This window comes from Onychomys torridus, chromosome 20, assembly GCF_903995425.1.
Source record: "Onychomys torridus chromosome 20, mOncTor1.1, whole genome shotgun sequence".
NCBI classification, from domain to species: domain Eukaryota; kingdom Metazoa; phylum Chordata; class Mammalia; order Rodentia; family Cricetidae; genus Onychomys; species Onychomys torridus.
The window spans coordinates 46,646,763-46,673,157 of NC_050462.1; the positions used below are offsets into that span (position 1 = coordinate 46,646,763).

At 49.7% G+C, this 26,395-nt stretch overlaps 2 protein-coding genes across 5 annotated transcripts in view; one reads left to right on the forward strand and one right to left on the reverse strand.

Annotated features, from left to right (window-relative positions):
• Baz2a (bromodomain adjacent to zinc finger domain 2A) overlaps positions 1-13,942 on the forward strand; it is a 31,291-nt gene extending 17,349 nt beyond the window's left edge. The window contains 23 exon segments of the mRNA XM_036169586.1: positions 575-683; positions 821-922; positions 1,032-1,242; positions 2,943-3,043; positions 3,328-3,393; positions 3,642-3,875; positions 3,993-4,247; positions 5,163-5,377; positions 5,652-5,726; positions 5,907-6,087; positions 6,183-6,242; positions 6,404-6,548; positions 7,525-7,820; positions 7,822-8,178; positions 8,307-8,529; positions 8,646-8,801; positions 8,890-9,041; positions 9,581-9,870; positions 9,954-10,086; positions 10,227-10,373; positions 10,626-10,852; positions 10,939-11,082; positions 11,409-13,942. Of these exon segments, the coding sequence (XP_036025479.1) occupies positions 575-683; positions 821-922; positions 1,032-1,242; positions 2,943-3,043; positions 3,328-3,393; positions 3,642-3,875; positions 3,993-4,247; positions 5,163-5,377; positions 5,652-5,726; positions 5,907-6,087; positions 6,183-6,242; positions 6,404-6,548; positions 7,525-7,820; positions 7,822-8,178; positions 8,307-8,529; positions 8,646-8,801; positions 8,890-9,041; positions 9,581-9,870; positions 9,954-10,086; positions 10,227-10,373; positions 10,626-10,852; positions 10,939-11,082; positions 11,409-11,574 (4,045 nt within the window). The 3' untranslated portion in view covers positions 11,575-13,942.
• A 3,981-nt stretch (positions 13,943-17,923) lies between these two features.
• The window catches only part of Rbms2 (RNA binding motif single stranded interacting protein 2), a 49,835-nt gene continuing 41,363 nt past the window's right edge, over positions 17,924-26,395 (reverse strand). For 3 of the 4 annotated variants that reach the window (XM_036169457.1, XM_036169455.1, XM_036169453.1), the window contains 9 exons: positions 23,118-23,197; positions 22,917-23,026; positions 22,651-22,697; positions 22,427-22,520; positions 20,377-20,454; positions 19,709-19,819; positions 19,058-19,135; positions 18,566-18,653; positions 17,924-18,399 (listed from right to left, as the gene is read on the reverse strand). In XM_036169457.1, the coding sequence (XP_036025350.1) occupies positions 18,570-18,653; positions 19,058-19,135; positions 19,709-19,819; positions 20,377-20,454; positions 22,427-22,520; positions 22,651-22,697; positions 22,917-23,026; positions 23,118-23,197 (682 nt within the window). In that variant the 3' untranslated portion in view covers positions 17,924-18,399; positions 18,566-18,569. The remainder of the gene's footprint in view (positions 18,400-18,565; positions 18,654-19,057; positions 19,136-19,708; positions 19,820-20,376; positions 20,455-22,426; positions 22,521-22,650; positions 22,698-22,916; positions 23,027-23,117; positions 23,198-26,395) is intronic. The other variant, XM_036169456.1, reaches the window with a different exon arrangement.

A 26,395-nucleotide genomic window follows, 5' to 3' on the forward strand; every position in this document is an offset into this window, starting at 1 on the left:
TGGAGGGCTACGCTTTGGAATGGTAACTACGTAATGACCAAACCAGATATCATCGAAAACCTCCTGGAAATAACTATCTTCCTAATTTTCACCACAACCACTCTGGCTACTGGTTGTTACCAGGTCTTAGTACTGCTGCAACACTGGTGATGAGGATAAGGTTGGCTGTCACAATCTGCTGCTCAGATCAGCTACTGAGTAAAACCTGGCCTGCTGAGTTCCTTCATGGAGGCAGCCTCCCTCTGCACCTGAGCCAGGGCTGTTAGAGTGTCCAGCTGCTCGTTTCGTGTCCATAGCTTTATGAAAAGGAAGAGTGGGGTCTTTGTACGAATTTGCCATTTGGCGTGTTGTTTTCCTCCTGAAGTATTGGCTGCAGAATCTGCTCGAGCAGCGTGAGCCTGTTTGTCAAGCTCGTGTGCTGTGTTGTTTGTGTGTGCAGGACTGTCTAGGACGTGTGCGTGCAGGGCTAGTGAGACAGATGTAGGGGCATCTGCTCAGTGGGCTTGGCTCCTGGGTGGCATGGGAGTGGGTAGGGGTGTGACCTGGTGGCAGGGCCCATGTGCTTCTCTGGCAGGTGGCGGAGAGAAGTGCGCATCAAGAAGGGCTGCCATCGGTGGCAGGGGGAGACGTGGTACTATGGCCCCTGTGGGAAGAGAATGAAACAGTTTCCAGAAGTTATCAAGGTAACAGCATTTGTAGCTCTGAGAGGACTTTTTCTAGCACTGTCTGTCCTGGGACCTATTCTGCGTGTGTGACAGCTGGCCACAGACGTGGTAGAGCTCTGACTTTACAACTGTCGCTCTCCTCTCCTTCCTCTCAGTACCTGAGCCGAAATGTGGCCTCCATGGTCCGCCGGGAACACTTCAGCTTCAGCCCCCGAATGCCTGTCGGAGACTTCTTTGAGGAGAGAGACACCCCAGAGGTGCTGGCCCCAGGGCTAAGTAGATGGGGAACAAGTCCGGGATAGTGCAGAGGGCTTAGTGGCCTGCACTGATTGTCTCCTTATAACACAGTGTTCCTTGTTCCTTTAGGGCTTGCAGTGGGTCCAGTTATCGGCAGAGGAGATTCCTTCTAGAATCCAAGCAATTACTGGCAAACGAGGCCGACCTCGAAATAATGAAAAGGCCAAGAACAAGGAAGTTCCCAAAGTGAAGCGGGGCCGAGGTCGGCCACCCAAGATCAAAATCTCTGAGCTATTGAATAAAACAGACAACCGACTTCCAAAGAAACTGGAAACCCAAGGTACAGTCTTATTTGTAGCTCAGGTATTCTGCTCCCTCCACGGGGTATCTGAAAGGTTGCTGAATTGCAGTTGGTACCTAGATTTCCCAGGAGGGACTGACATCTGGAAAGATGAATCTAAATCTGTTCTTCCCTTGGAAAGCATGATCAGCTTTTTGCTGCATTTTTTTTCCAGACAATTTCTTCCTTTGAGTTGCTTTTACTATTAAAGCCGGGGGCTGTCCCTGTAAATGCCAAAGGAGAAGACTTCCATGCTTTTCCTCTCCATCTTCCAGCTCCTTGCTTGTGTTGATTGCATTCATACAATTTCCAGGGTTTTTGTGTAGAGATTCCAGTTCATGCCTGAATACAAAAGATAATTGGCACACTATTTTAGTCAGATAAGTAAATGGGAAAATGTCTGGGTTTTTTGTTTGTTTTGTTTTGTTTTCAGTTTTTTGGGGGATGGGATTGTTTTGTTTTGTTTTTCAAGACACGGTTTCTCTGTGTAGCTCTGGCTGTCCTGGAACTAGCTCTGTAGCCCAGGCTGGCCTTGAATTCAGAGATCCACCTGCTTCTGCCTCCCCGGTGCTGGGATTAAAGGCATGCACCACTACCGCTCAGCACAAATGTCTAATTTTCTAAGTAAGCATTGCATTTATCTAAGTAAGTATTATATGTACGGTGTGCAGAATATGAAATAGTCTTGTTAAATTCCATTCAGAGTTCCAGCTCTGCTCTCTGTCTATATCTTTTTGCCCCCTATACTAGGGGCCAATCCTAGGTCTTCGAGCACTCTACCAGAGTTAAAACCCCAAACTCAGTATATTTCATTCTTTTCAAAAAGGTTTATTTTATGTGTGTAAGTGTTTTACACACAGGCACTACATGCATGTGTGCCTGGTGCCTGTGAAGGTCATAAGAGGGTGTCAGGTCCCCTAGAACTGGAATTATAGATGGTTGTGAGCTGTCATGTGAGTGCTGGGAACTGAATCCAGGTCCTCTTCTGCAACAGCATTAAGAGTGCTTAGCCCCTAAGCCATCTCTCTAGCCCAATATCTCATTTTAATAAAAGCTTTAAGTGACTTATTTGCCCAAAATACTTTAGAAGCTTGCCATAAAAAATGTATGATGATGCTTCTATATCAGAAATGAAAGAATTGGTACTGTTGGGTCAGAATATCAATTAGAAATGAGTTCTTTGCAGATTTATACTTTGATTTGAATCTTTTAGTGGAGTGAGCTGTGAAAGTTGAGTGTAAACACTGGCTATGACAGTTTGAGTCTGGGGTGCCAGTGTTACAAGCCAGTACCCTCTTTGCTGACAGTTTAGATTCTTGTTTCCATCCTCAGCTCTCTTTGTACTAAAATGAGGCTGTGTGCATCAGTCTGGGCGCTGCTATCCTTGCTCCATAGTCCGGGAAAGAGACAGGTCATACAGGCACTCTGCATTTGTAGCCTCTGCCATCAGCTGGAGTCAGCCTGTGGCTTCTGGGCTGCTGATGCTGTTTGGGTGCTTTGTGTAACTACCTGAGCAGGTGCCTCTCTGACCCCTTTCTCTTAAATGTTTTATTATGTCTACTGAAAAAACAACCAAAAGCAAAACAATATCTGTTCATGAAGCTGTATGAGAAGCCAGCTTTGTAATAGGCATGTGCTACCATGTATGCCAAGCTTGGTTTTCAAACTCACTTCTTTCAATTTCCTTTCTGCCTTCACAGAAACACTGAGTGAGGAGGATAAAGCACAGATGAGTAAAAGCAAAAAGAAGATGAGGCAGAAGGTACCTCGGGGAGAGAGTCAGACTCCTGTCCAAGGGCAGGTGAGGAGCACGGCCGTTCGCTAACATTTTCTACAGCCGGCTTCACATTTTCTTCCATCTCCGTTTCCTCCTCAGTGTAGCAGTGCACGTTCATAAAATGGAATTGCTTGGGCTTGGTTTAGAAAAATAGGGCATCTCTCGGGTGAGAGAATTGATCCATTGCCAGTCCCTCATCATCCCATCTCTCACCTCTCCTCCCCAGCACCCTTTCTGTTTTTGAATCCTAGCCCAGGCAGAGGTGCTTTCAGAGTTTGGGGAGAAATGACTTCCCTTATGGTTTACAGGCCAGAAACAAGAGGAAACAAGATGCTAAGAGCTTAAAGCAGAAGGACACTAAGAAGAAAGTCAAGGTATGTGTACGTGTGATTAGTGTGTGCACCAAGCTTACTTCCTTTTCCAGGGTGCATTGTGCATGCCAGGCAGATGTGCTGCCACAGAGCCAAGTCTCTCTCGCGTCTGACTCTGAAGCCACCACACGGGTTTATTTCCCAAACACTCCTCTGCCAGTGTTATTTTGGACTCTTGCTTGGGAGGGACTAAGATCAGGCCTGGCTAGACAGGTATCTCTGACACTTGTTCCTCTCTCCTGCGTGGGTAGGCCGAGAAAGAAAAGACGAAGACAAAGCAGGAAAAACCAGTGGGGAAAGTGAAGAGGGAAAAGAAGGAAAAGGAGAAAGTAAGGGTGAAGGAAGAGGCGGCCAAAGCCAGACCCCCCAGTAAACCAGAGAAGAGCCTTGCCACGCAGAGGCGTCTGCAGGAGCGGCAGAGGCAGCAGGCTATCTTAGAGGAGATGAAGAAGCCCACGGAGGACATGTGTCTGGCCGACCACCAGGTATTAAGGGTCATGGAAGGGCCAGTTCTAGGGGCATTTAACAGAAGGACCTCTGACTATCCAGACATTGCCTCTTGGTAAGTCTAACAGGATGCCTACCCAATTTTATCTCCCCAGCCCCTGCCTGACTTCGCCCGCATCCCTGGTTTGACATTGTCCAGTAGGGCCTTCTCAGACTGCTTAACCATCGTGGAGTTCCTGCATAGTTTTGGCAAAGTGCTAGGCTTTGACCTTACCAAAGATGTTCCTAGCCTGGGCGTGCTGCAGGAGGGACTCTTATGTCGAGGTGACAGCTGGGGCACAGTGCAGGACCTGCTGGTGCAGCTCCTGAAGGCTGCACTCCGTGACCCGGGTCTGCCCTCCTACTGCCAGGTGAGCGCGCTTTGAGAACATGCGACACCCCCCCCCCCCCAAGAAGTGGGGTGTGACTACTTCCTGTTCCTGGTTGGTTGATACTGTTTTCTTTGTAATGCTTCCTTCAGCTGTCATTTTCTTGTTTTTACTTTACAGTTCTCCGTGGCAGTCTCGCCTTTTTCTAGTAACCATTTTCCTTAATTTTCATTATTTTATTTTATGTGTATTAGTGTTTTACCTGCCTGTTTATGTACACGTGTATGCCTGGTACCCACAGGAACCAGAAGAGAATGTCTTCTCCTGTAACTGGAGTTAGAGACAGTTGTGAGCCACCCTGTGGGTGCTGGGAACTGAACCCAGATCCTTTGGAAGAGCAGCTAGTGCTCCTGACCACTGGGCCCTCTCTCCAGCCCCTGTCCTAGCCAGTGCTCCTGACCACTGGGCCCTCTCTCCAGCCCCATGTCCTAGCCAGTGCTCCCGACCACTGGGCCCTCTCTCCAGCCCCTGTCCTAGCAGTTTTCGGTCTTTTTCTCTTTTCACAAGAATTTCTTTTAGCTGGGTTATGTTGCACACCTTTAACCTGAGTGCCTGGGATGCAGAGACAGACAGGCCTCTTTAAGCCTGTCTGCATAGCAAGTTCCAGGCCAGCCAGAGCTACATTTTTTGTTGTTGTTGTTTCCTTGTGTTCCCCACCTCCCCCACCCCACAGGGTTTCTCTGTAGCTTTGGAGCCTGTCCTGAAACTCACTCTGTAGACCAGGCTGGCCTCGAACTCACAGAGATCCGCCTGCCTCTGCCTCCCAAATGCCGGGATTAAAGGCGTGCGCCACCACTGCCTGGCTTTCTCTGAGAATTTTATCTTAACCCTTAAAGTTTTCTCCCAGGTTTTATTCCTATTTCTTCTCTCATTCCCATTATGTTTTCTTCCAAATAGTCCCTGAAGATCTTGGGGGAGAAGGTGTCTGAGATCCCATTGACCAGAGACAACGTGTCTGAGATACTACGCTGCTTCCTCATGGCGTACAGAGTGGAGCCAGCCTTCTGTGACAGTCTGCGCACCCAGCCTTTTCAGGCCCAGTCACCCCAACAGAAGGCTGCTGTCCTAGCCTTCCTTGTACATGAGCTCAATGGCTCCACCATCATCGTCAAGTGAGGGACTTGGGTGGGATGGTGAACCCTGTGCCTTGTGTGGGAGTGGGGTGGGGAGGGGTTAGCTCTCCAGAAGTCCGGGGTAAGGCGTCCATTGCTCCTCTGAGGATGCCAGGATGACTGGATAGAATCGTAGCCCTTCCCTGGGGACGGAAGCCTGCCTTGGTTATTCATTCAGGTTGTGACTGGACAGAAGTTCCCTTGTAAGACCTTATTTTTCTTTTCTTTCTTGCTGCCACTTTTCCCTCAAAAATCATTTGCTGTTCCTCTGCAGTGAGATTGACAAGACTCTGGAGAATATGTCCAACTACAGGAAAAACAAATGGATTGTTGAGGGCCGACTCCGAAGGTAGGGACACAGAAGACTAGAACCCAGAGAGAGAGTGAGGCATAGCCAGGATGTTGCCTGGATATGATGCCCTTCTTTGGTTGACACTTCGCCAGGGCTCTAGAAAATGTACATTTCAGGCGTTTCTTTTTTGGCATTATGTTCTTCTCCATAGTTTCCCCTAATCTCTTGTTTTTCAAGACTGAAAACTGCTCTGGCCAAGAGAACTGGGCGGCCTGAGGTTATGACAGAGGGGCCAGAAGAAGGCCTGGGACGGAGGCGCAGTTCTCGGATCATGGAGGAAAACAGTGGCATAGACGAGGAGGAAGAGGAGGAAACTATAGCAGCTGTCCATGGCCGCAGGGCTCGAAGAGATGGAGAGGTACTGACCCAACGAGAGGAGGCGAGGTGGGCTAGAAAACATTCTTCCTTGATCTGGTAACTCCACATCTCTCATGTCTCTTTGCTTCTGCCCAGGTTGATGTTGCAGCATCCAGCATTCCAGAGTTAGAGCGCCAGATAGAAAAACTCAGTAAGGTATTTTAATCTCCCCAAAGCTGGCAAGAACTGTTCCCCTTGTTTAGATTATACCTGTTGTATAGGGAAGTAGAGAAGCCCCAGTCCTCTCTCTATATTAAAATTCATCATGCCACGCTGGAAATGTTTTTATTCATCTTCTTTTTCCAATTCCTACCCAGCGTCAGCTCTTCTTCAGAAAAAAGCTGCTTCTCTCATCCCAGATGCTTCGGGCAGTGTCTCTGGGTCAGGACCGCTACAGACGCCACTACTGGGTGTTGCCATGTTTGGCCGGAATCTTTGTGGAAGGCGCAGAGGGGAGCTCAGGTAGGTGTGTCTGTGGAGACTTGAATTCTGCGTTCAATCTTCAATTTCCTGATGCAGTGCAGTTTATTAAGAGCACAGGCTCTAGTGTAAAAACTGCTTGCCAGCTGCATGCTTCAGTCTGTAAACAGTGGCCATGTTGGTTGTAAATGTGCTTCATGAGACAGGACACAGAGGTGAAGAGCGCGGCTCTTCCAGAGGGCCTGAGTTGCATTCCCAGCACTCACGTCACTTGACTTACAAACACCTGTAACCTCAAAGAATCCATACATACACATAATTGTTTTTCTTTTTTCCTTTTTTTTGGGGAGGGTGGGGGTTTCAAGACAGGGTTTCTCTGTGTAGTTTTAGTGCCTGTCCTGGATCTCGCTCTACAAGACTAGGCTGGCCTCAAACTCACAGAGTTCAAGGACAGCCAGAGCTACACAGAGACACCCTATCTTGGGTTAGAGTGTATTGATACTCTTATTAGTGCTTGACAGAGTCTAAATGTAGCTCAGTGGTGGGCGTTGCACAATATCTTGGGGTTGATCCCAAACACAAAAGAGAGGACTAAACTGAGCATGTAGCTAAAGATTGATCACCAGTGCTTGGGGAGCTGAGTTAAGAGGGCCTAGAGTTCAAGGACAGACTGAAGTATATAGCAAGACCCTGTCTCGGAAAACAGGTGTTTAACCGAGAGTTGTTTCTCAGTAAAGCACTTATGTAAAGACTATGTTGTGACTAGTCATTATTTAGAGCAGGTTGGTCTCTTGAATCAAGGCAGTCTAGTGTACATAGTGAGTTCAGCGCTGGCCAGGGCTACATAGAGAGAGACTGTCTAAAAGCAGGATTTCTTCCGCAGACACTCTCCATTGACTTACGCTGTGAACCAGTAGAATCTTGACAGATTTCAGAAAGCCAGTGTGTTTGCGTTTGTAGATTCCCATTCTTTCCCACTGTGCAGCAGCTTGTCTGGAGCTTTTGTCTCTCCCTACAGTTAGTGAAGAGGCAATAAAGCAGGAAGCTGAGTACTTGACGGAAGCAGTCCCTTCAACCCCCTGCTCGGCCCTAGTCTCTGGAAAGAGAGAGTTAACTGGATCCAACACCTCTGCTTCTCCTGCCCGCGCCCGAGGCCGACCTCGAAAAGCTAAGCCTGGGTCTGTGCAGCCTAGGCACCCCAAGTTTGCTATTCAGGACCGTGATGATTCAGAACAACCCCAGCCTCAAGTTCAGCCAGAACCTCAGTCCCATCTGCAGCTTCAGGCTTCCACCCAGCCCCATCTTCAATCCCATCCCCCTATCAAATAATGGGTTCCTAGAGCCAGAAGGCTCCCCTCTGTCCCTGGGTCAGAGCCAGCATGACCTCAGCCAGTCTGCCTTCCTGTCTTGGCTGAGCCAGACCCAGAGCCACAATTCCCTGTTGAGCAGCTCAGTCCTCACACCTGATAGCAGCCCGGGGAAATTAGACTCTGCTCCATCCCAGTCTTTGGAGGAGCCAGAGCCTGATGAGTCAGATTCCTGCCCTGCCCCTCAAGGACCCTGGTTTAGCTTCTCAGCCCAGATACCCTGTGATGCTGCCCCTACACCACCCCCTGCAGTTTCTGAGGACCAGCCTACTCCCTCCCTTCAGCTGCCTGCCTCCTCTAAGCCAGTAAGTAGCCAGATCCGTCTGCTTTATCCTGCCCTGGGCTCCCATGTCTAGCTATGAGGCTATAGCCTGAAGTTGGGAAACCTGTAGACATAAAATATCTTCATTCCTTCATGTCTCCTTATTTACAGATGAATACCCCTGGTGCTGCCAACCCCTGTTCTCCAGGGCAGTTCTCTTCTACCCACTTGCCTGGAGGGGGCTCTAAGAGGCCATCAGGAGACTCTGAAGAAATGCCACAGAGTCCCACAGGGCAGGGACAACCCAAGCGGAGGGGGAGGCCTCCTAGCAAGTTCTTCAAGCAGGTGGAGCAGCATTACTTAACCCAGCTGACAGCCCAGCCTGTCCCCCCTGGTGAGCGAGCATGGCTAGGGTGGGGTAAGCATGGGGGTAATAGCAGCTCTCATTGTGGGCAGTGTGACTCATGTGGTTTCCATTCCCTGGCCCATGTACATACCCTCTGTACACAGAGATGTGCTCTGGCTGGTGGTGGATCCGAGATCCTGAGACACTGGATGTCATACTCAAGGCACTCCATCCCCGAGGCATCAGGGAGAAGGCGCTTCACAAACATCTTAGCAAGCACAAGGACTTCTTGCAGGAAGTTTGCTTACAGCCCTTAACTGGTAAATAGGAAGCTTGACCCAGCTTGAGCTGAGTGGCTGCTGTGCACAGGAGCCTGACGGACCGCTGCTCTGCTCCCTCTCTTCCCAGATCCTATCTTTGAGCCTAGTCAGCTGCCTGCCTTGGAAGAAGGCCTTGTGAGCTGGTGTCCCAAAGAGAAGACTTACGAGACAGACCTAGCTGTGCTTCAGTGGGTAGAGGAGCTGGAGCAGCGGGTTGTCCTGTCTGATCTGCAGATTCGGGTACACTGGGGTCCGCACTGAGTAGGGAGCTATTTAGGGGAGGGTTTCGGTTTTGTTTAACAACTTTTTGTCTTGATTGGTTGGGGTGTGTGTGTGTGTGTGTGTGTGTGTGTGTGTGTGTGTGTGTGTGTGTTTTTGCTTGCATGTCCCCATGGTACATGTGTGCAGTGCCCTCAGACCCAAAGGGTCAGATCCTCAGGAACTGCACCTTGTAGACAGTTGTGAGCCCGTGTTGGGGGTGCTGGGAATGACGTGGGTCCTCTGGAAGAGGAGGAGCCCGTACTCTGAACTGCTGAGCCCTCTCTCCGGCCCTAGGTTCTGGTTTTTGAACAAGGTCTCTGTAGTTGAGGCCTGCCTGGGGTTCAAGGCACTTTTCCTGCCTCAGCTGTCCAGGCGCTGGGACTGCTGACGGGAGCCACTACGCCCAGCTGTGGGTGGGTGTCAGGAAAAGCCCTTGGTGTCTTCTCCCCAAGTGACTTTCCATGGCATGAAGTGTTCCCTTTACAATGTGTGTTGCTCCTCCTCTTTCCCACTGGAAGGGTTGGACGTGCCCCAGCCCAGACTCTACCCGAGAAGACTTGGCCTACTGTGAGCATCTGCCTGACTCTCCGGAGGAGATGCCGTGGAGAGGACGGGGCAGAGAAGGGGCTGTACCTCAGCGGCAGAGCACCAACCCTCTGGACCTGGCTGTGATGCGGCTGGCTGCCCTGGAACAGAATGTGGAGCGGCGTTACTTGCGGGAGCCCCTCTGGGCAGCCCAGGAGGTGGTTGTGGAGAAGGCCCTGCTGAGCGCACCCAACGGTGCCCCTGATGGCACCACTACTGAGATGTGAGTGACTCCTGCTTGCCAGTCTCCTGGCCTGGGAGAGAAGACAGGCGTCTTCCTGTCCCTCACCCTAGATCTCCCCCTAGATCGTATGAGATCACCCCTCGTGTTCGCATCTGGCGGCAGACACTTGAGAGGTGCCGTAGTGCCGCCCAAGTGTGCCTGTGCATGGGCCAGCTGGAAAGGTCCATCGCCTGGGAGAAGTCCGTCAACAAAGTGGTGAGTGTCTGGACCGCTCCGACAGTGGGCTTGTCTGCTCACAGTAGGCCAAGTCTGCTCGGGTAGAGTCTGGGCTGGGGCGCGGACAGCCATAGGCAGGGGTTAAGGATTCTCTCTGCCTCCTCACCACCCGGGTCTAGACCTGCCTAGTCTGCCGGAAGGGCGACAACGATGAGTTTCTCCTGCTCTGTGATGGGTGTGACCGTGGCTGCCACATTTACTGCCACCGGCCCAAGATGGAGGCTGTCCCAGAAGGAGACTGGTTCTGCGCTGTCTGTTCGGCCCAGGTAAGGTCTCTGCTCCTTTTTCCTAACCACCAGTCCCAGGTGTGGGACTCTCCCTGGGCTGAGCCTCCGACAGCATGTTTGGGTTGAGTCCTTTGACCAAGTCACGCTTTACCCCGTCATTGTCTCTGTAAGTAGTAGTGGTTACCCTTCCTCTTCCTGTGGATTCCCTGAATGAACCCACAGGCTGATGAGCAGGAGAACCAGCAGCACACACCCACACTGCTGCGCTCACCTGGGCCTGTCCATCCTCAGCAGGCAGCGGAAGAATCCTCTCGGAGGCCTGCTTTCCCAAAACGAGGCCAGAAGCGGAAAAGTAGTTTTCCACTGAACTTCCCAGAGGGTGACAGACGCAGACGTCGGGTTTTGTCACGCGGCCGAGAAAGCCCAGCAGTGTCCCGGTGCCCAGAAGATGGGCTTTCTCCCTCCAAGAGACGGCGACTTTCAATGAGAAGCCACCACAGTGATCTCACATTTTGCGAGTGAGTTAGTGAATCTAGGGATAGCTGGCTGGCTCTGTGTGCCGGAAGGGCTGGCAGGAGTCAGTGTGTGCTTCCTGTACTAATAGGATCATCCTAATGGAGATGGAGTCCCATGACGCAGCCTGGCCTTTCCTGGAGCCTGTGAACCCTCGCTTGGTGAGTGGGTACCGGCGCGTCATCAAGAACCCTATGGACTTTTCCACCATGCGCGAACGGCTGCTCCGGGGAGGGTAAGAAAATGCTGCTTGCACACTCGCGCTCTCTCCCTCCCTCCCTCTCCCCCTCCCTCTCCCTCTCCCCCTCCCCCCTCCCCCTCTCCCCCTCCCTCCCTCCCTCCACTCCCCCTCCTTCTCCAGCTCCCTCCCTCCTCCCCCTCTCCCCCTCTCCCCCTCTCCCTCTCCCTCCCTCCTTCCCCTCTCCCTCTCCCTCTCCCTCCCCTCCCTCTCCCCCTCTCCCTCCCCCCTCCCTCCCCCTCTTCCCCTCCCTCCTCCTCCCCCCTCTCCCGCTCTTTTTCTCAGCTCTTAACAGCTCACAGCCCATTTCCCCCTTGGCCCAGGTATACTAGCTCAGAGGAGTTTGCAGCTGATGCCCTTCTGGTTTTTGACAACTGCCAGACCTTCAATGAGGATGACTCTGAAGTGGGCAAGGCTGGGCACATCATGCGCCGCTTCTTCGAGAGCCGCTGGGAGGAATTTTATCAGGGAAAACAGGCCAGTCTGTGAGGCGAGGAAGGTGGAGGCCACCTCGTGGTGTCTTCCCCAGCCTTCCTAACAAGAGCCTGCCGTTCTCACCTGCTGATGGCTGCCCTGGGTGGACGCATCGGACAGTGCCGATGCCTGCCTCTGCCCTCGGCAACACCACACCCTCTTGTCCCAATCTCCCTTTCTCCCTTCCTCCTCTTGCTCCTCAAAGAAGGGATGCAGAGATGAGGTCCTTCTGGACAGAAAGCCAAAAAAGAAAAGAATTTTTCCTGGGTTTTTTTTGTTTTTTTGACTAATTAAAATGGAGAGGGGTAAAGAAGTCCCTTCCTCTTCCTGGCTTCCTCCCCTCCCTGTACACGCCCCAGCATCCTGGGGCTATTTAACAATAGCAATAGTTCTAGTGAATGTGTGAAACCGAGAAACACTCTGTACTGTGTGTGGACCCGCAGTGACGGCCAGTAAAGTGGACTTAACTCCCAAGTGTGTCGAGCCGGACACCGGGCCCTGAACATGCTGCTTCCATGTTCAGTCCTCCCTGCTCCTGCCTCCTCTTACCTTTTCTTTTCTCCCCTTTTTGTCCCACCCAATAATGTAAAACTATCGTGTACGGGTTCTTCTTCCCCTTCTGTGGAGAACAAAGTTCAGAGCTCCCTGTCTCTGTCCTCCTCTTCCTGCCGAGTTACCCTCTAAAGTGTCCGCTCCCCTCATGTGCTGAGTTTCTAGCCTTTCCTGAAACTCTGACTGGGGGTGGGCAGGTGGGCAGGCGGCGCCCCGGGCCTCCCAGCCTTCTTCCCCGCTTCCCAAACCTCCCTCTTGGGAACTCCTCAGGGACAACTACTGCTGAGTCTGAGTGCTGCTCCGAGATGGAGGCCCTCAGAGAGAGGGGGAGAGGTGTGCGTGTGCGTGCGTGCGTGCGTGCGTGCGTGCGTGCGTGCGTGTGAGAGAGCGAGCGAGCGAGCTGTGATCGTGACCCTGTTTTGTGTAATGGGATCCATTCATGTTTCCTCATATGTTTTTGTCTCATCTTCCCCTTTGTTTCATGCCATCACTTTCTGTCCGGGGGAAAACACGGGAACTGTTTCTCTGGGGACAGTGCTGTCTCTCCTCATGGTTATCTTCTGCTCCAGCCTCTTCAAACTGTGCAATCTTCTCAGCAGGAATTCCCTCTCCTCTCAGGAGCTTTGAGTCCCGAGTTTGCTGGGAGAGGGTAGAACTGGATGTTTCCTAAACCATGAGTGTCTGCGCTTCCTTGTGTTTCCCTTCCTTGTATCTAATCTACTTCACATCCCCAGCATCGAGCAAACTCCTGGAGCACAGGATGGGTAGAGGAGAGGTTCTGGGTCTACCACTGCCCTGTGTGTGACTAAGCCCAGGTTAAGCCCCCAACACGTGAGAGGAAAGCTGCTAACTCCAAGCTATAGCCATGGGCCTCTGGCCCCTGCTTTCCTGCTCAGCAGAGCCCCTCCCATCAGAAATTACGGGTACTTGCACTGGGGAGGTGGCTGCTAGCTGGCCTAAGCAGAGAGCTGAGGCATCCAAGCAATGTTCCATTGGAGGGGCAGGGGGGGCCAGGTGAGGAGAGTGGTCCTTGTACTCGGCAGTACTGAGGGGTAGGGCGGTGCGGTTCCTGGGCAGCCCCTTCCTCCTTTTCAACCCATCCTCACTCCGCTCCCTGTTGCCTATCTCTAAAGTCGCCTTTTCTGTCGATAAACCTCAAAACTTAATTTTATTTGAGAAATTTTTTTTTTGCTTTTAAATAAGAGGTGGATTGAAGAATATTTGAATTGACTTTATATTATGCATAAATATTTATATTTTATCTAAATAACTGCGCCGTAACAAACTTTGTGTTAGTCAGATGTTTGGAACTGTTGTAACTGGGGACAGCTCCCCCGTGGCAAGTTTCCCTTGGCATAATGTACTGGAGTCATTCGTGGTTGGGGTGGAGGGGGAGAGGCCTCATGGTCTTTGTGCTCCTCTCCAGCCTGCTCTGTCCTGGGGACCAGGCACTCTTGGCGGGGACGGGGAGGCCCTAGACTTGAAATGGGGGCTGAAGGGGTCCTGGGGTAGGGCATGATCCAAGGGGCCATTTCTCGCTTTTCTTTCTCATCTTTACTGCCCCTCAAGCTAGGTGGATTTCCTCTTATTGGCAGAGTATTTGGTAGGAAAGCAGGTTAAAAATAAAGAGACACCTACCCTGCCCTTTGTGTCCCTCTCCTGTCCGGTAACAGCAAGAAACCAACACCAACAAGTTTCCATGTTCCTTTTACAGCAAAAGGGACTGACTTTTTATATAACCAAATGTGGTGTTTTAGTGACTTTTTGATAATGTACAGTTTTTTGTGAATTTAAATTTATTTCTTTCTATATTTTTAGGACCAATCTCATTTTTAATAAGGTTTAAAAAAAAGGAAAAAAAAGTCTAGAGAAAAAAAAAAAACACCTTGTTTTTGCCATGTGATGCTCCACAGGTGCGGCTGTAGAAAGTGCTTGTCATTGAATAAAACCACATTTGATAGAGACTCAGAAAGACTGGCGTGTTTCTCTGGTGCAGCAGGCTTGTGTGGTGGAGCACTCAGCGCTCCCGTTACCATGTCACCGTGTGCCGTGGTGGCAAGAGTGGGCAGGTCACTAGTTACCCCTCCACAGCCATGGATAAGACACTAAAACAGGCTTTTGTGTTTTATTTTATTTTATTTTATTATTTTTTTTTTAAAGACAAGGTTTGAAGTTAGCAAAAGTAAAGCTCTTCCAAATCACAGGGGAGCGATGGGAACCAGAAGTCAGCCGAGGAGAGTGAGCAGGAGGTAGTATTGGCAGATGTGGGAGAATATAAAACTACAGGTTTCTGGGTAAAGGGAAAAACGTACAATGTTCTAAGTATAAATTAAACCTCCTCTCCGGGGTGATAAGTGCATCCAATGGAGCCATCACTTGCCCCAGAGATTGGCAGGAGCAGATCTATCCCTTTCCAGCCCAGTTAAAAATCACAGACAGAGCCAGGCAGTGGTGGCACACGTCTTTAGTTCCAGCATCGGGAGGCGGAGACAGGCAGATCTCTGAGTTCAAGGCCAGCCTGGTCTACAGAGTGAGATCCAGGACAGGCACCAAAACCACACAAGGAAACCCTGTCTCGAAAAACCCAAAAGAAAAAAACAAATCACAAAGCCCTCAGCTCTAGGCAGCCTCCAGTCTGTTCTCTTGTTCTCGGAGGTCTGAAGCTCTGCTCCAAAGCTGCTGTTGTTGCCGGGTGATTAGTAACTGCCCTGGGTGGTCACTGCGCAGCTTCGGCCCTGGCCTGTCCTGCCCAGACTGGTCTGGAGAGCTTACACTATCGTAGGTGATAGGGGAGCCAAGATCACTAGAGAGACAATCCAGGAAGAGCAGTTCCGGTTCTAGACCTGAAGAGTTTGCGTTTGTTCTACGTCCATGAAGACAAGGGCAGTGACGACGTTCGGCAAGACGATGCTGGTGGTCTTGGTAAAGTGTGAGACTGAGGTAGTCGAGTGATGAGGACAAGGAAGTTAGGGTTTGCCTGGACAGTAAATGTCTTTTGAACAGACTCCAGTAAGAGAGCAGTCACGAGGCTGTGAGGACATGGAGCTTTCTGATCACTACCACACGGAGACCATTTCCAGCGAGACGCAGCACAAAGCAGAAGAGACAGACAGAGGCTGGCTTTAGCTGCTGAGGAGAGGCTCCAGGGAGCCTGTCAACAGAGGACACTAATGCTAAAAGGCACTTTTTAAAGGTGGACTGTTGAGAAGTGGGAGTGGCTGATCCCAGAGGCACTGAGGAGAATCGGTGCAACAAGGCACAGATTTGATCTGACTGTTCGTTATTCTCTGAATTCAGGTTTAGAAAAGGCTGGGTAAGTTTGGACTGAACACCTACTCTGTCCATTGCTCCTGGCTAAGAAGGCCTTCCATGAGTGCAATTTGGACATTCTCCAAAGGTGGGGCACCTCCCGGAGGGATGGGAAGCAAGAGCAACAAACGCTTCCCCTTGTAGCAAATAATGTTTTGCTGCCACCCCATCTTTATTATTGACAAGAGCTGTTCCCTCTTCAGAGGCACCCAACTTCACAAGCTGGGCAGTTCTTCTCAGTAAGGATCTCTCCATCACTGTTCCCACATCATCCTAATTAATATCAGCATCTTCCTGCAAAAAGTCCAGGCCCTCTACAGCCCGGATTGTGTGGCCAAAAGGGATGCTATAACACTGATAGGGTTAGGCCTGGAGCCTCGTAAAGGGTTATACCATCCTAGGAATGGACTCTAGTTTGTTCTAACTGGAAACAAAACGTGAGCATCTATGGGGTAAGATACAGAGAAAGGTCTGACCTCCATGCCAGCAAGATTCAGGAACCACTGGGCATGGTGTCTCAACACTCCACTGCCTTGGGCAGTGGAGAGGTGCTTCCTTTGGAGCTATGTCGTGTGGACCAACCCTCTACAGCCTGTATCCTTACTTCCTGTCTCTAGTCACTACCTCACTGAATGATGAGCCAACAAGAGAGAAGAAATCACCAAGCAGAATTACACAGTGCCATTAACTGCTATGTAAAAAAAAAAAAATTACAGGTTACCCTCATTTCCCGTGTTCACACCTGTTCAACCAGAAACACTGGAATCTAACCAGTGGGAAACCTCAAGAGATAACTTCATATTCTAAAACCATCAGCTGTTTGAATCGCTTTAGAACTACAGAAAAAAAAAAAAACAGGTGGAAGAGGTAGTGGGGGCAGCAGTGACATCAGGACCCTGATGGTCAGCAGGGCTTCCCCAGTCCACTGGAGAGGTGAGTGATGAACAGAGTCCTGGGCTTGGTCTTTTTGTTCTTAAAAACCGCTAACAAGAAAACAGCCTCTTGAGCGTCCTGTCGCTGAAGGCTGGAGGCCTTTAACTGGATAGGACTGACCTTCCTAAGGTTGAAAGCACCAATGAAAAATCCGGTAATTTTGTTCTTTATACTGTATGCTTGCCACTGCCATGAGCCCCTTATTCCTAGAATGCACAGAAGTAGAGTCAGGCCCGGATTCCTAATTGTGCGGTCTGCACAGCTGCTGAGCCACACTGGCCCCTTCCTCTTGTACACAGGCCTCTGAACACATTTCCCCATCTCTACGACTTTGTCTAGTGGAGGTGAACCTGGCTTTGATGTGAAGGGGACATGTCACATGTGGGGAAGGTCTGACGGAAGGGTTAAAGGCGAGCATTTAAAGGTCCCTCCTGACGTAAGTACGGAGTTGAAGTACTGCCTTTTTCTATCCTAGCACCCTGTTGTCCTTCCACAAGAAGGAAAACGATTTCTGGTGTTCTGGTTCCCTGGGGAAGGGGTCCAGACACACCAGGGCTGAGCAGGGCACTTTCTACATAGAGAGCTTGGTCCTTTGTCAGGCATGCAGAGCACACAGTGAACAGTTCTCGCGTTCTTCCCTTCAAACTGCAGTTGACATACACATACAACCATGAGAGCCCCGCTAAGACAGCTCCTGCTGAACTTTCAAGTGATTCAGCAAGGTCACAGCTGGGATGAGAGGCCGAGACCCCAGGCAGAAATGACCCACCAGGAGGCGGAATGGACAATTCAAATGAAGGCAGCAGGCACTCCTGGTCAGTTACCTGGCTGTCACAAGGCTGTGTGTCCAGGGCTGGGCTGGGGATTCAGCCTACTCCAGAAGGCAGGGAAATACTTTATCTGAACTAGATGACTCTTTGCCAGGGAGTGAGGGAGGGGGAGGGGAGGTGTGGTTCTGTACTATCAGATACTCGGGACCACCCTTGATCTGCAACAGCCAGGTGCCCAGCACACATGACCACTCCCAGGCATGGCGAGCAAAGATGACAGGCAGAGCAACAGCCTCTTGGGGACAAAATAACCTCCAGTTAAAGTGAAGGGCTGGACTTCGCAGCGGGGGATAATCTTTAAATGAACTAAGCAAGGCCACAAGCAGCAGGGATGGGGTCTGTGAGACCTGGGAGAGAATGAAGCCCCTCCAGGAGGCAGGGCAGGTGTTCCCCAACGCTGAAGCTGGCCAATGCTTCTCAGGGACACTTCCCTGGCAGTGCTAAGAGCTAGTCAGACATCAGAAAGTTCATCCTTCTCGAACCTGCCACCAGAGCTGGCTGAAGGGTGACTTCCAAAGGCTGCGGTTGCCACGTCTCTTCTCAGAAAGCAGAGAGAAAGCCACCTCCACGGTCTGCGATGCTCTCTCCCTTCCCCCAGTTCCACATGAAATAAGTCAAATTCATAAAATTAAAAACTGCAAAAAGGCAAATAGGCAAGGCTCAGCTAAATGGAAAAGAGAAAAACAACCTGGACAAAAAAAAAAAAAAAAAAAAACAATAAAGAAAAAACAGTAGCCAGGCATAGTGGTGCTCTCAGGAGATGGAGTGGGTAGGATCCCTGTGAGTTCAAGGGCAGCCTGGTCTACAGAGCGAGTTTCTGGCCACTGAGACCCTCCCTACCTTAAAAGGTGGTAGGGTCAGGGACGCAATGCGATGTGTGAGCTCAGAGCTTTGCAAAACAAAAAACTTCAAATCTGCATATTTAAAACACATACATCAAAAATAGTCCGTAACTAAACTTGGCAAGCAGGACTCCTTCATCAATTTCCCAGCACTTTTTTTTTTTTTTTTTTTTTTTAAGAAATCATTTTAAAAGCCTTCCTAAGTATTTCCAACAAGCCCCAACCTTCCTGTGAAGATGAGAAGCGGCTCAACCAGTGTAAGTTTTCTGATCTTGGATGTAGCACACACGGAAAGCCACAACGTTTCCCTGGCTCCATCGGTGGGAAAACAGCCCAAGGCAGGCATGCACAGGCTTCTTTCCTCAGGCCCGGGCCTATGGGGAAATGATGGCCACATGTTAGTGATCAGTGTCGCCTATAGATTGCCAAAAATGCATTTCTGTTTAACAAAGCTGTGGGCAAGAATCCTAAAGGAGGCATAAACTGAAGAGGGTGTGGAGGGCTCAGTACCACAGCACACCCCCACCTTAAAGTTCTTACCTCATTACTTGCTGAACTGGAAAGGATAGACCCCATGGTCTGAGGGTGTCTCCACGGCCGCCACTTGATTCTGCTGACCACTGCTCTCCTGTATCACAGCCAAGGAAAGTTACTGATGCATTCCTACTCTCGCCTCCCACTGAAGAAGCCTCACTAAAACAGATGCAAAGCTGAGTGGCATCCCCAACTCACCCACTCCCCAAAGGCAAGTGTGCTCGCAGCACCTAAGTTGGAAAGGGTGATGTGGTACAGCTAGCTACTTTGGGAAATACTTAAGCAATTGCTCCTTTTCAGAGCATTTAAGCAACTGAAGTTGCATCCCGCTCTGAACTGAACTGAGCAGTGAACACCAGTGAAGCCTTTCCTTCTCTACACTCCTCACACCCACCAGTGAGGAACAGAATCAGCAGTGCTGGGAGAGAAAGTGCTTGCTCAGGACAGAAGTCTGCCTTTCACTGTGGCCTAGCCACCGCAAAGAAAGAATGTTCCTACCTCCACAGACACATTGGAAGAAGGCACAGGAGGGTACTGGGGGATGTAAGCTCCCTGCATGGCAGCTGTTGGCAGGAGCTGGAACGGAAAAGAGCCGTGGTTCTCAGACGGTTCAGAGCACTTGCCAGCTTTGGAAAGGACTATACCTTTATTGGTGTGGGTGCTTCTTAGGAGTGTTCTTGGTGGTACTCAAGTATGCTGGCCTAGAGACAGATCTGCCTTCCTAACGTCTCCCTCCACACCCTCGGTGCCCTGCCCACCAGCTTTCCCCCACAAGTCAGGCTCAAAAGAAATCTGAGCTGCCACGTCCCTTCCTTTAGTGTTCTGATGAATTCTAGGAAATAAGCACCAATTCCTGAGCGAATACACAAACGTTTAGAACTTACTTAGCTCCGTGACTGGGAAGCACCAGAGGTAGGAGGGAGGCAGAATGACTATATTCCCAGCTTACAGATTCTTTTCTGTTTATCATTGTCCTTGAACTTTTGAATACCTTCCTCAGCCTCCTGAGTACAGGGATTGGAGAGGCATTATCCCAGGTCTGAGAGACCCCGAGAAAACACTTCCGTCCTTCTGGTCACTACTGGTGCTAAGTAGGATTTCACTGGTAGTCTAATTCTACAGAGTTGATACTTAGAGACACTCCTTTACCGGGCCCAGGCTGTTGAGTGACAGGTGACCCAATTGCTGAGTGAGAGGTCCCATCATAGAGGCAGGCTGGAGAGAAAGAGGGTGGTCCATCCCTGGTGTAAGAAGTGAGCCCTGGTGGAGGTAATGAAGGAAATGGTTAGGCAAGCAGCCTCCTACAAAGACACCTCAGGCAGCAACTGATGACAAGCAGGGCCACCAACATTTTTTTTGGGGGGGTGGGGGCAGGGACTCTGTAGCCCTGGCTTGTCCTGGAACTTTATGTAAATCAGGCTGGCCTTGAACTCACAGAGATCCACCTGTCTCTGCCTCCCAAGTGCTAGGATTAAAGGCAGGTGTCACTACACCCAGATTTTTATTTGCTTTTTAAGAATCGTTTATTAACTGCACTGTAAGTGGGAAGCAGACTGCAGGAACTAGAGTACCGTCGGCTGACATTTTCAAGTCCTGGAAATTAACGTGAGCAGCAAGCAACCCGGCTTGAATAAGATCAGCACCCTGACCTTCAGTCTGCAAAGGCTTCTGTCTAAGAAATCACGGAATTGGGTTACTGTTGGGTTGCACAATGCGCTAAGCCAGAACTCACGCCCACAGGACCCTGTTATCAAAGCCCTTTGCTTTTCTTTACATCGAATCGTCTCTTTTGCTTCTGCCCACTTCTGAACACTCACTGAAGGCTGCATGAGGTACGACTGGTGTTGCATCCAGGACGGGTTAGGTACTTGTGGAGAAGATGTCTGAGTCACTCTCTGATATAAGCAAAAACAAAAAAATGTTAACTGCCTCAGCTCAGTGACCAAGAATGATCAGCAGAGTCCCCCACAAACTGACATGTCCCTTCAGAACACAAACATTAAGAACAAGCTGTTTTTTCCAGGCATGGGGCTGGCATGCCTTTAATCCCAGCACTTGGAAAGCAGAGGCAGATGAATCAGAGTTCAAGGGCAGCCTGGTCTACATAGAGAATTCCTGGCCAGCCAGGGCTATATAGTGAGACCCTGTCTCAAAAACCTTACAAAAGTAAAAAGAAACAAACAAGGTGTTTACAAAATCTTAGCAACTTATGACTCAGATAATCCAATTAAAATTAAGCAAAGGGCCGGCTGTGATGGCGCACGTCTTTAATCCCAGCACTCAGAAGGCAGAGGCAGGCGGATCTCTGAGTTGGAGGCCAGCCTAGTCTATGGAGTGAGTTCCTGAAGAAACTTTACCTTGAAAAAAAAAAAAGTAGGCAAGGAGTCGTAAATAGCTCACCAGGTAAAGGCATTTGCCACCAAATCTAAATAAATCTAAATCTACCCAGAGAGTAGTAGGAGAAAACCTTCCACAAGCTGTCTTCTCACACACACCCACACACACACACACACACACACACAGACACACACACAAGACAGACACACACAGACGCACACATATACACACACACAGACACACAGACACACACAGACACACACATACACACACACACACACACACACACACAAGACAGACACACACATACACACACATATACACACACATACACACATATACACACACACACAGACACACACACACACACACACACACACAGACACACACACACAAGACAGACACACACACAAGACAGACACACACAGACAAACACTTACACACACATATACACACACACAGACACACACATACACACACACAGACACACACATACACACACACACACACACACAGACACACACACACAAGACAGACACACACACACACATATACACACACAGACACACAAGACAGACACACACATATACACACACACATACACATATACACACACACAAGACAGACACACACACACACACACACATACACACACAAGACAGACACACACATACACACACATATACACACACATACACATACACACTCGCATGTGCGCCTCCCCCCCTCCCCCCCCTCCCCCCCGTGGGACAGGGGAGAGAGAGACAGAATGACAAGAAATGGGATTTTTTAAAAAGGTATTGGGGGATGGTTCAATTAAGAGTTAAGAGCCAGCAGTTAAGAGCCTTGCTGCTCTTCCGAGGTCCCCCAGCTCGGTTCCCACCACCCACATTGTGGCTCCCAGGCATCTGTAACTCCAGTTCCAGGGGATCCAACACCTGACCTCCTCGGGTTCTAGACACACATTTAATACATATACATACATAGAAGCAAAACACTCATACACATAAAGGACTTAAAGATATTGTTATGAGAATAATTAATACATGTTAAATGTGGTTCTGTTTTTATAAAATGAATTACTCCCAAAGTCTCTTATATATGTATTTATTCACATGAAAGTGAGATGCCGTAGGAATCAAACATGCATTTACTTGGATGGTGAAAGAGAAAGAGAATTTTTTTATTGTATTTTGAGGCAGGGTCTCTATGATGTAGCCCTGGCTGTCCTGGAGCTTGTTATGTAGACCAGGCTGGCGTCGAACTCACGGAGATCCACCTGTCTCTGCCTCCCAAGTGCTGGGGTTAAAGGTGTGCACCACCATGCCCAGCTCAAGAGGATGCCTCTAAAAGTGTTAATATATACACACACACTGTATGTATGCACATATACACATATAGGAATGCATGCTATTTATATACACACATAAATCACGTTATGCTTTTACATAACTTTTTTATGTGTACAATATAGAGAAACTTCATATTCCTTCACTTAAAACACGTGGTAGGGAAAACACCATGCCTTACCTGATAGGAAGACACGGCAGATGGAAGGTATGGGACGAGGGCAGACTGAGCCAGCATCCTGCTGTGGGCGATGTTGTAAGGGGCTGGGTAGAACCTGCAGAAAGGGCTTTGTTCAGTGAGACGCTCCAGGAAACCAGAGCCACCTCCACTACCTGGTATTTGGGAATCAAAAGCAAACGCTGAAGTGCCTGGACAGGAGCCACTGACATTTCTTTCACCCTTACCCATTCTGAAGCGCTGCGGTCGGGTCATAGGTCAAGGCCATACCACCCTATAAGAAAGAATACAGGGTTCTTATTTTGAGCCCAGAGTACCCACGAGTCCCACTGCAGGTTTCTGGAACTGTGCAGGTTGCAAATCTGCACTGCAGAGCAGGGAACAACCCGCAGGACACAGCTCCGCAGACTGCCCTCAAGCTTGCCGCCTAGGCGCACAGAAACCAGGCCGCGCTTGCGCGAGGCCATTCCCATCCCACGCCAAGGGCTTCTACCATGTCTCCGTTCCTTGGCCAGGCCCGTCCGTTCTGCACAAATTTTCCTTGGTTCTGTCGTTTCTTTGGCCCGCCATCGGCAAACTTGCAAAGCAAGGGGTCAGACGGCGCTGGCGAGAGAGAACCGCAGACAGGCGCTGGACCACCGCCCTCGGCGCCCATCGCGCCCGCGGCTCCCAGCCTGAGTCCCAGAGGCCTCACCTGCCACTCCAGGGGGCGTCTTAAGATACTTTCCGTTAAAGTGGGTGATGATGGCTTCACACTTCTCTGTGGACTCCATCCTGAGAAACACGGGAGGAGTAAGGCTCTCACCTGTCCGGGACACGCGTCCTGCGCACATTCAGCGGGAAAAACCCAGGTCCCCAGCTCCATGCGTGCTCAAGAAGTTATTTATATGTGGTACATACAAACAGGAATTTCTGGCACATGTTCATTTCAAGGCAGCTATGTTTCCTTTTTACAAGACGGAGTGTGTGTGTACCCCTCAAACCCCTATCTAAGGACGACTTTGATCTGCTGAGCCTCCACAAACACCACGTCCGGTTTTTATGCAGTGCTAAAGTCTGACCCAAGGCAGCACGCACTTGTGACCGGCAAGCACTCTAGCGACTGAGCGCCTCCCCAGCCCTTTGCTGTAAAATTCCTAAGGGCCAATGAGATGGTTCAGTGGGTGAAAGGCACCTGCCAGCCGGACCAGCACCTTGAGTGCCATCGCTGGCCACATGGTGCTAGGAGAGAGCCATGGACACATGCGCCGTAACACACAAACACGCACATACGCACACACAAAACGAATTAGTTTAAATTATTTCAAATGCCAATGGGCGGTGGTGGCGCACGCCTTTAATCCCAGCACTCAGGAAGCAGAGGCAGGTGGATCTCTTGAGAGTTCGAGGCCAGCCTGGGTCTATTTATCAAGTTCCATGACAGCCAGGGCTACAGGAAGACCCTGTCTCAAAAAATGATTCAGTGGGCAAAAGTACTTATTGCTCTTGCAGAGGACCCAGGTTCTGTTCTAGGCACTCACATGACGGCTCACAACAATCTGTAACTCCAGTTACAGGGACCTGATGCCCTCTTCTGACCCCTGAAGGCACTTGGTGCACATACATACATGCAGGCAAAAGACTCACACCCATAAAAAATCAATATGAAAAAGTTTTGTTTATTTGGTGAAACTGCACACGCTATGGTTTTGTTGATATTTATTTCCATTTCTGGCGATAATTATCAAGGCCCAATTATGGATGACATATTGTTATGATTGGTAGTAAAGAGCTCATGAGGTCAATGAGGTGGCACAGTGGATACAGGGACTACAGCCAAGCCTGGTAGCCTAAGTGACCCTAGAACCCACACAGTGAAAGGAGAATGGACTTCTGTGAGCTGTCCTCTGGCTTCCACATTAGTGCTCTCTGGTTCTGCCCGAACAACTGATAAATAAAAACTTCCTGAAGGGGTCAGGGCTCCTGTTCCAAAGTGACAGCAAGGGACGCGTTAGGACCTGCTCCATGGCAGCTTCCTGCTTGGGGGAGGAGCCTGGGAAAGAAGCCATGTAGGGGCCAGTGGCCACTCACCACCCAAAGCTGTCAGAACACTCACAAAAGCGCTGACTCTGTCCCTCACCTCTGCACCAGACACGGGCCCCACAGGCCAAACCACTTGGGTCCTGCTTGGGTTTGATTTTCTGAAATGGGACCTTGTTTTGTAGCCCGCGTTCAGAGCTTCTGAACTACCTCAGTCTTCACATGCTGGGATTTCAGTAGCTCTACACTTGGGCTGGCAAGATGCTCAGCAGGTCAAGGAACCTGCTAATCAAGTATCAGTTAGCCTGGACATGAGACTCCTGTCAGGTCTAATGACCTGTGTTTGATCCCTGGAACCGACATGGTCAGAGAGGAAAACTGATACCTAAACATTGTCCTCTGACCTACACCCCCCTGCCATGGCACCTACACTCACCTACACACACACACACACACACACACACACACACACACACACAAGCTCACAAAATAAATAAAATGCAATAGAAATATAATCCCAGCTACTGGTGAGTTGGGATTCAAAATCTACCTCAACTACAGAGTAAATTCGGAGCCTGTGTGATGGTCAACTCAATACAACCTAGGGTCACGTGGGAAGTCTCAATCTCTCTGGGGGTCTGTCTTCAATTAATTCATGTGGGTGACACCATTCCCTAGGCCCAAACTGTGCCCAAACTGTGTAACAGGCAGGTGAGCATTCATGAATTCATTCTGTTGTGGGTTTTGGTTTTTTTGACAGGGTCTCACTATGTAAACCTGTTTAGCCTGGAACTTACTCTACAGACCAGGCCTTAAACTCTACCTACTCCCACCTCTTGAATGCTAGGTTTACAGCAAGCATCCACAACAGCTGCTCTCTTGTCTTGACCGTGGGTGTGACTGGACTAGCTAAGTCCCCACCGATTTTCCTGAGACCATAACCAAACACCAGGAGTTGAAATAACCCTCTTTGCTAAGTCGTCCTTCGTTGGGGTATTTTATCACAACAACAAAGACGGAACTGGGGCCCGCTGTCACAAAAATGAAAAAAAAAGGACGGGGATGTGGCTCAGTGGCAGACTGCGTGCCTGGCGTGACAGAAGCCGCAGGCTTTAGCCTGCGCTGTTAAGATGACAGACAGGCACAGGGGTAAGGAGATGGCCCACTTGGTAAAGTGTTTGCCACTGGAGCACAGAGATCTACATTCAGTCCCCAGCACCCACAGAAAAGCCAGGTGTGACGCTGAGATCCACATACTTGTGCAAGCATACCTCATCCTAGCTTCCCCAACCCCACAAACTGTTTGACCATTTAATTACTTAAAGTACTGGATATTTCTTTTGGTACGGAGGGGAAAGCACTATGCTAACTAAGGGCGCCATGAACTAAGAACATCAGCCCTAAAGTGAAGAGCTAGCGTGGCATGGTGTTCCAAGTCTGTAGTTCCCGTATGCAGGAGGCTGAGGCAAGAGGATCTCAAGTTCAAAGCCAGACTAGGCTTCACATCAAGACCATATCATGTCTCAAATTTTAAAAAAATCAAATAAAAATTAAAAAGATTTCTTTTTAATTAAAAAATTAAAAAGAAAATGTCAGAAATCAATTAACACAAACCCAATTTTCCTCTTGTCATACCTGAGACTGCCATTAGGTGGTGCCACTCAGATTGAGCCCATTAAAATTTTTTTCCTAGCCACAGCCTCTATTATTTAAAAAATAAAGGGTTGGGGATTTAGCTCGATGATAGAGTGCTTGCCTAGCAAGCGCAAGGCCCTGGGTTCAGTCCTCATCTCAAAAAAAATAGATAGATAGATAGATAGATAGATAGATCGATCGATCATTGAGGGTGGAAAGATGTTTTGTTCTTTGAGGTAGGGTCTCATGTGGTCCAAGGGCTCCCCCTATTCTCTTGCCTCTATCTCCCAAATGTTGCGATTACAGGGTGGGCCACCA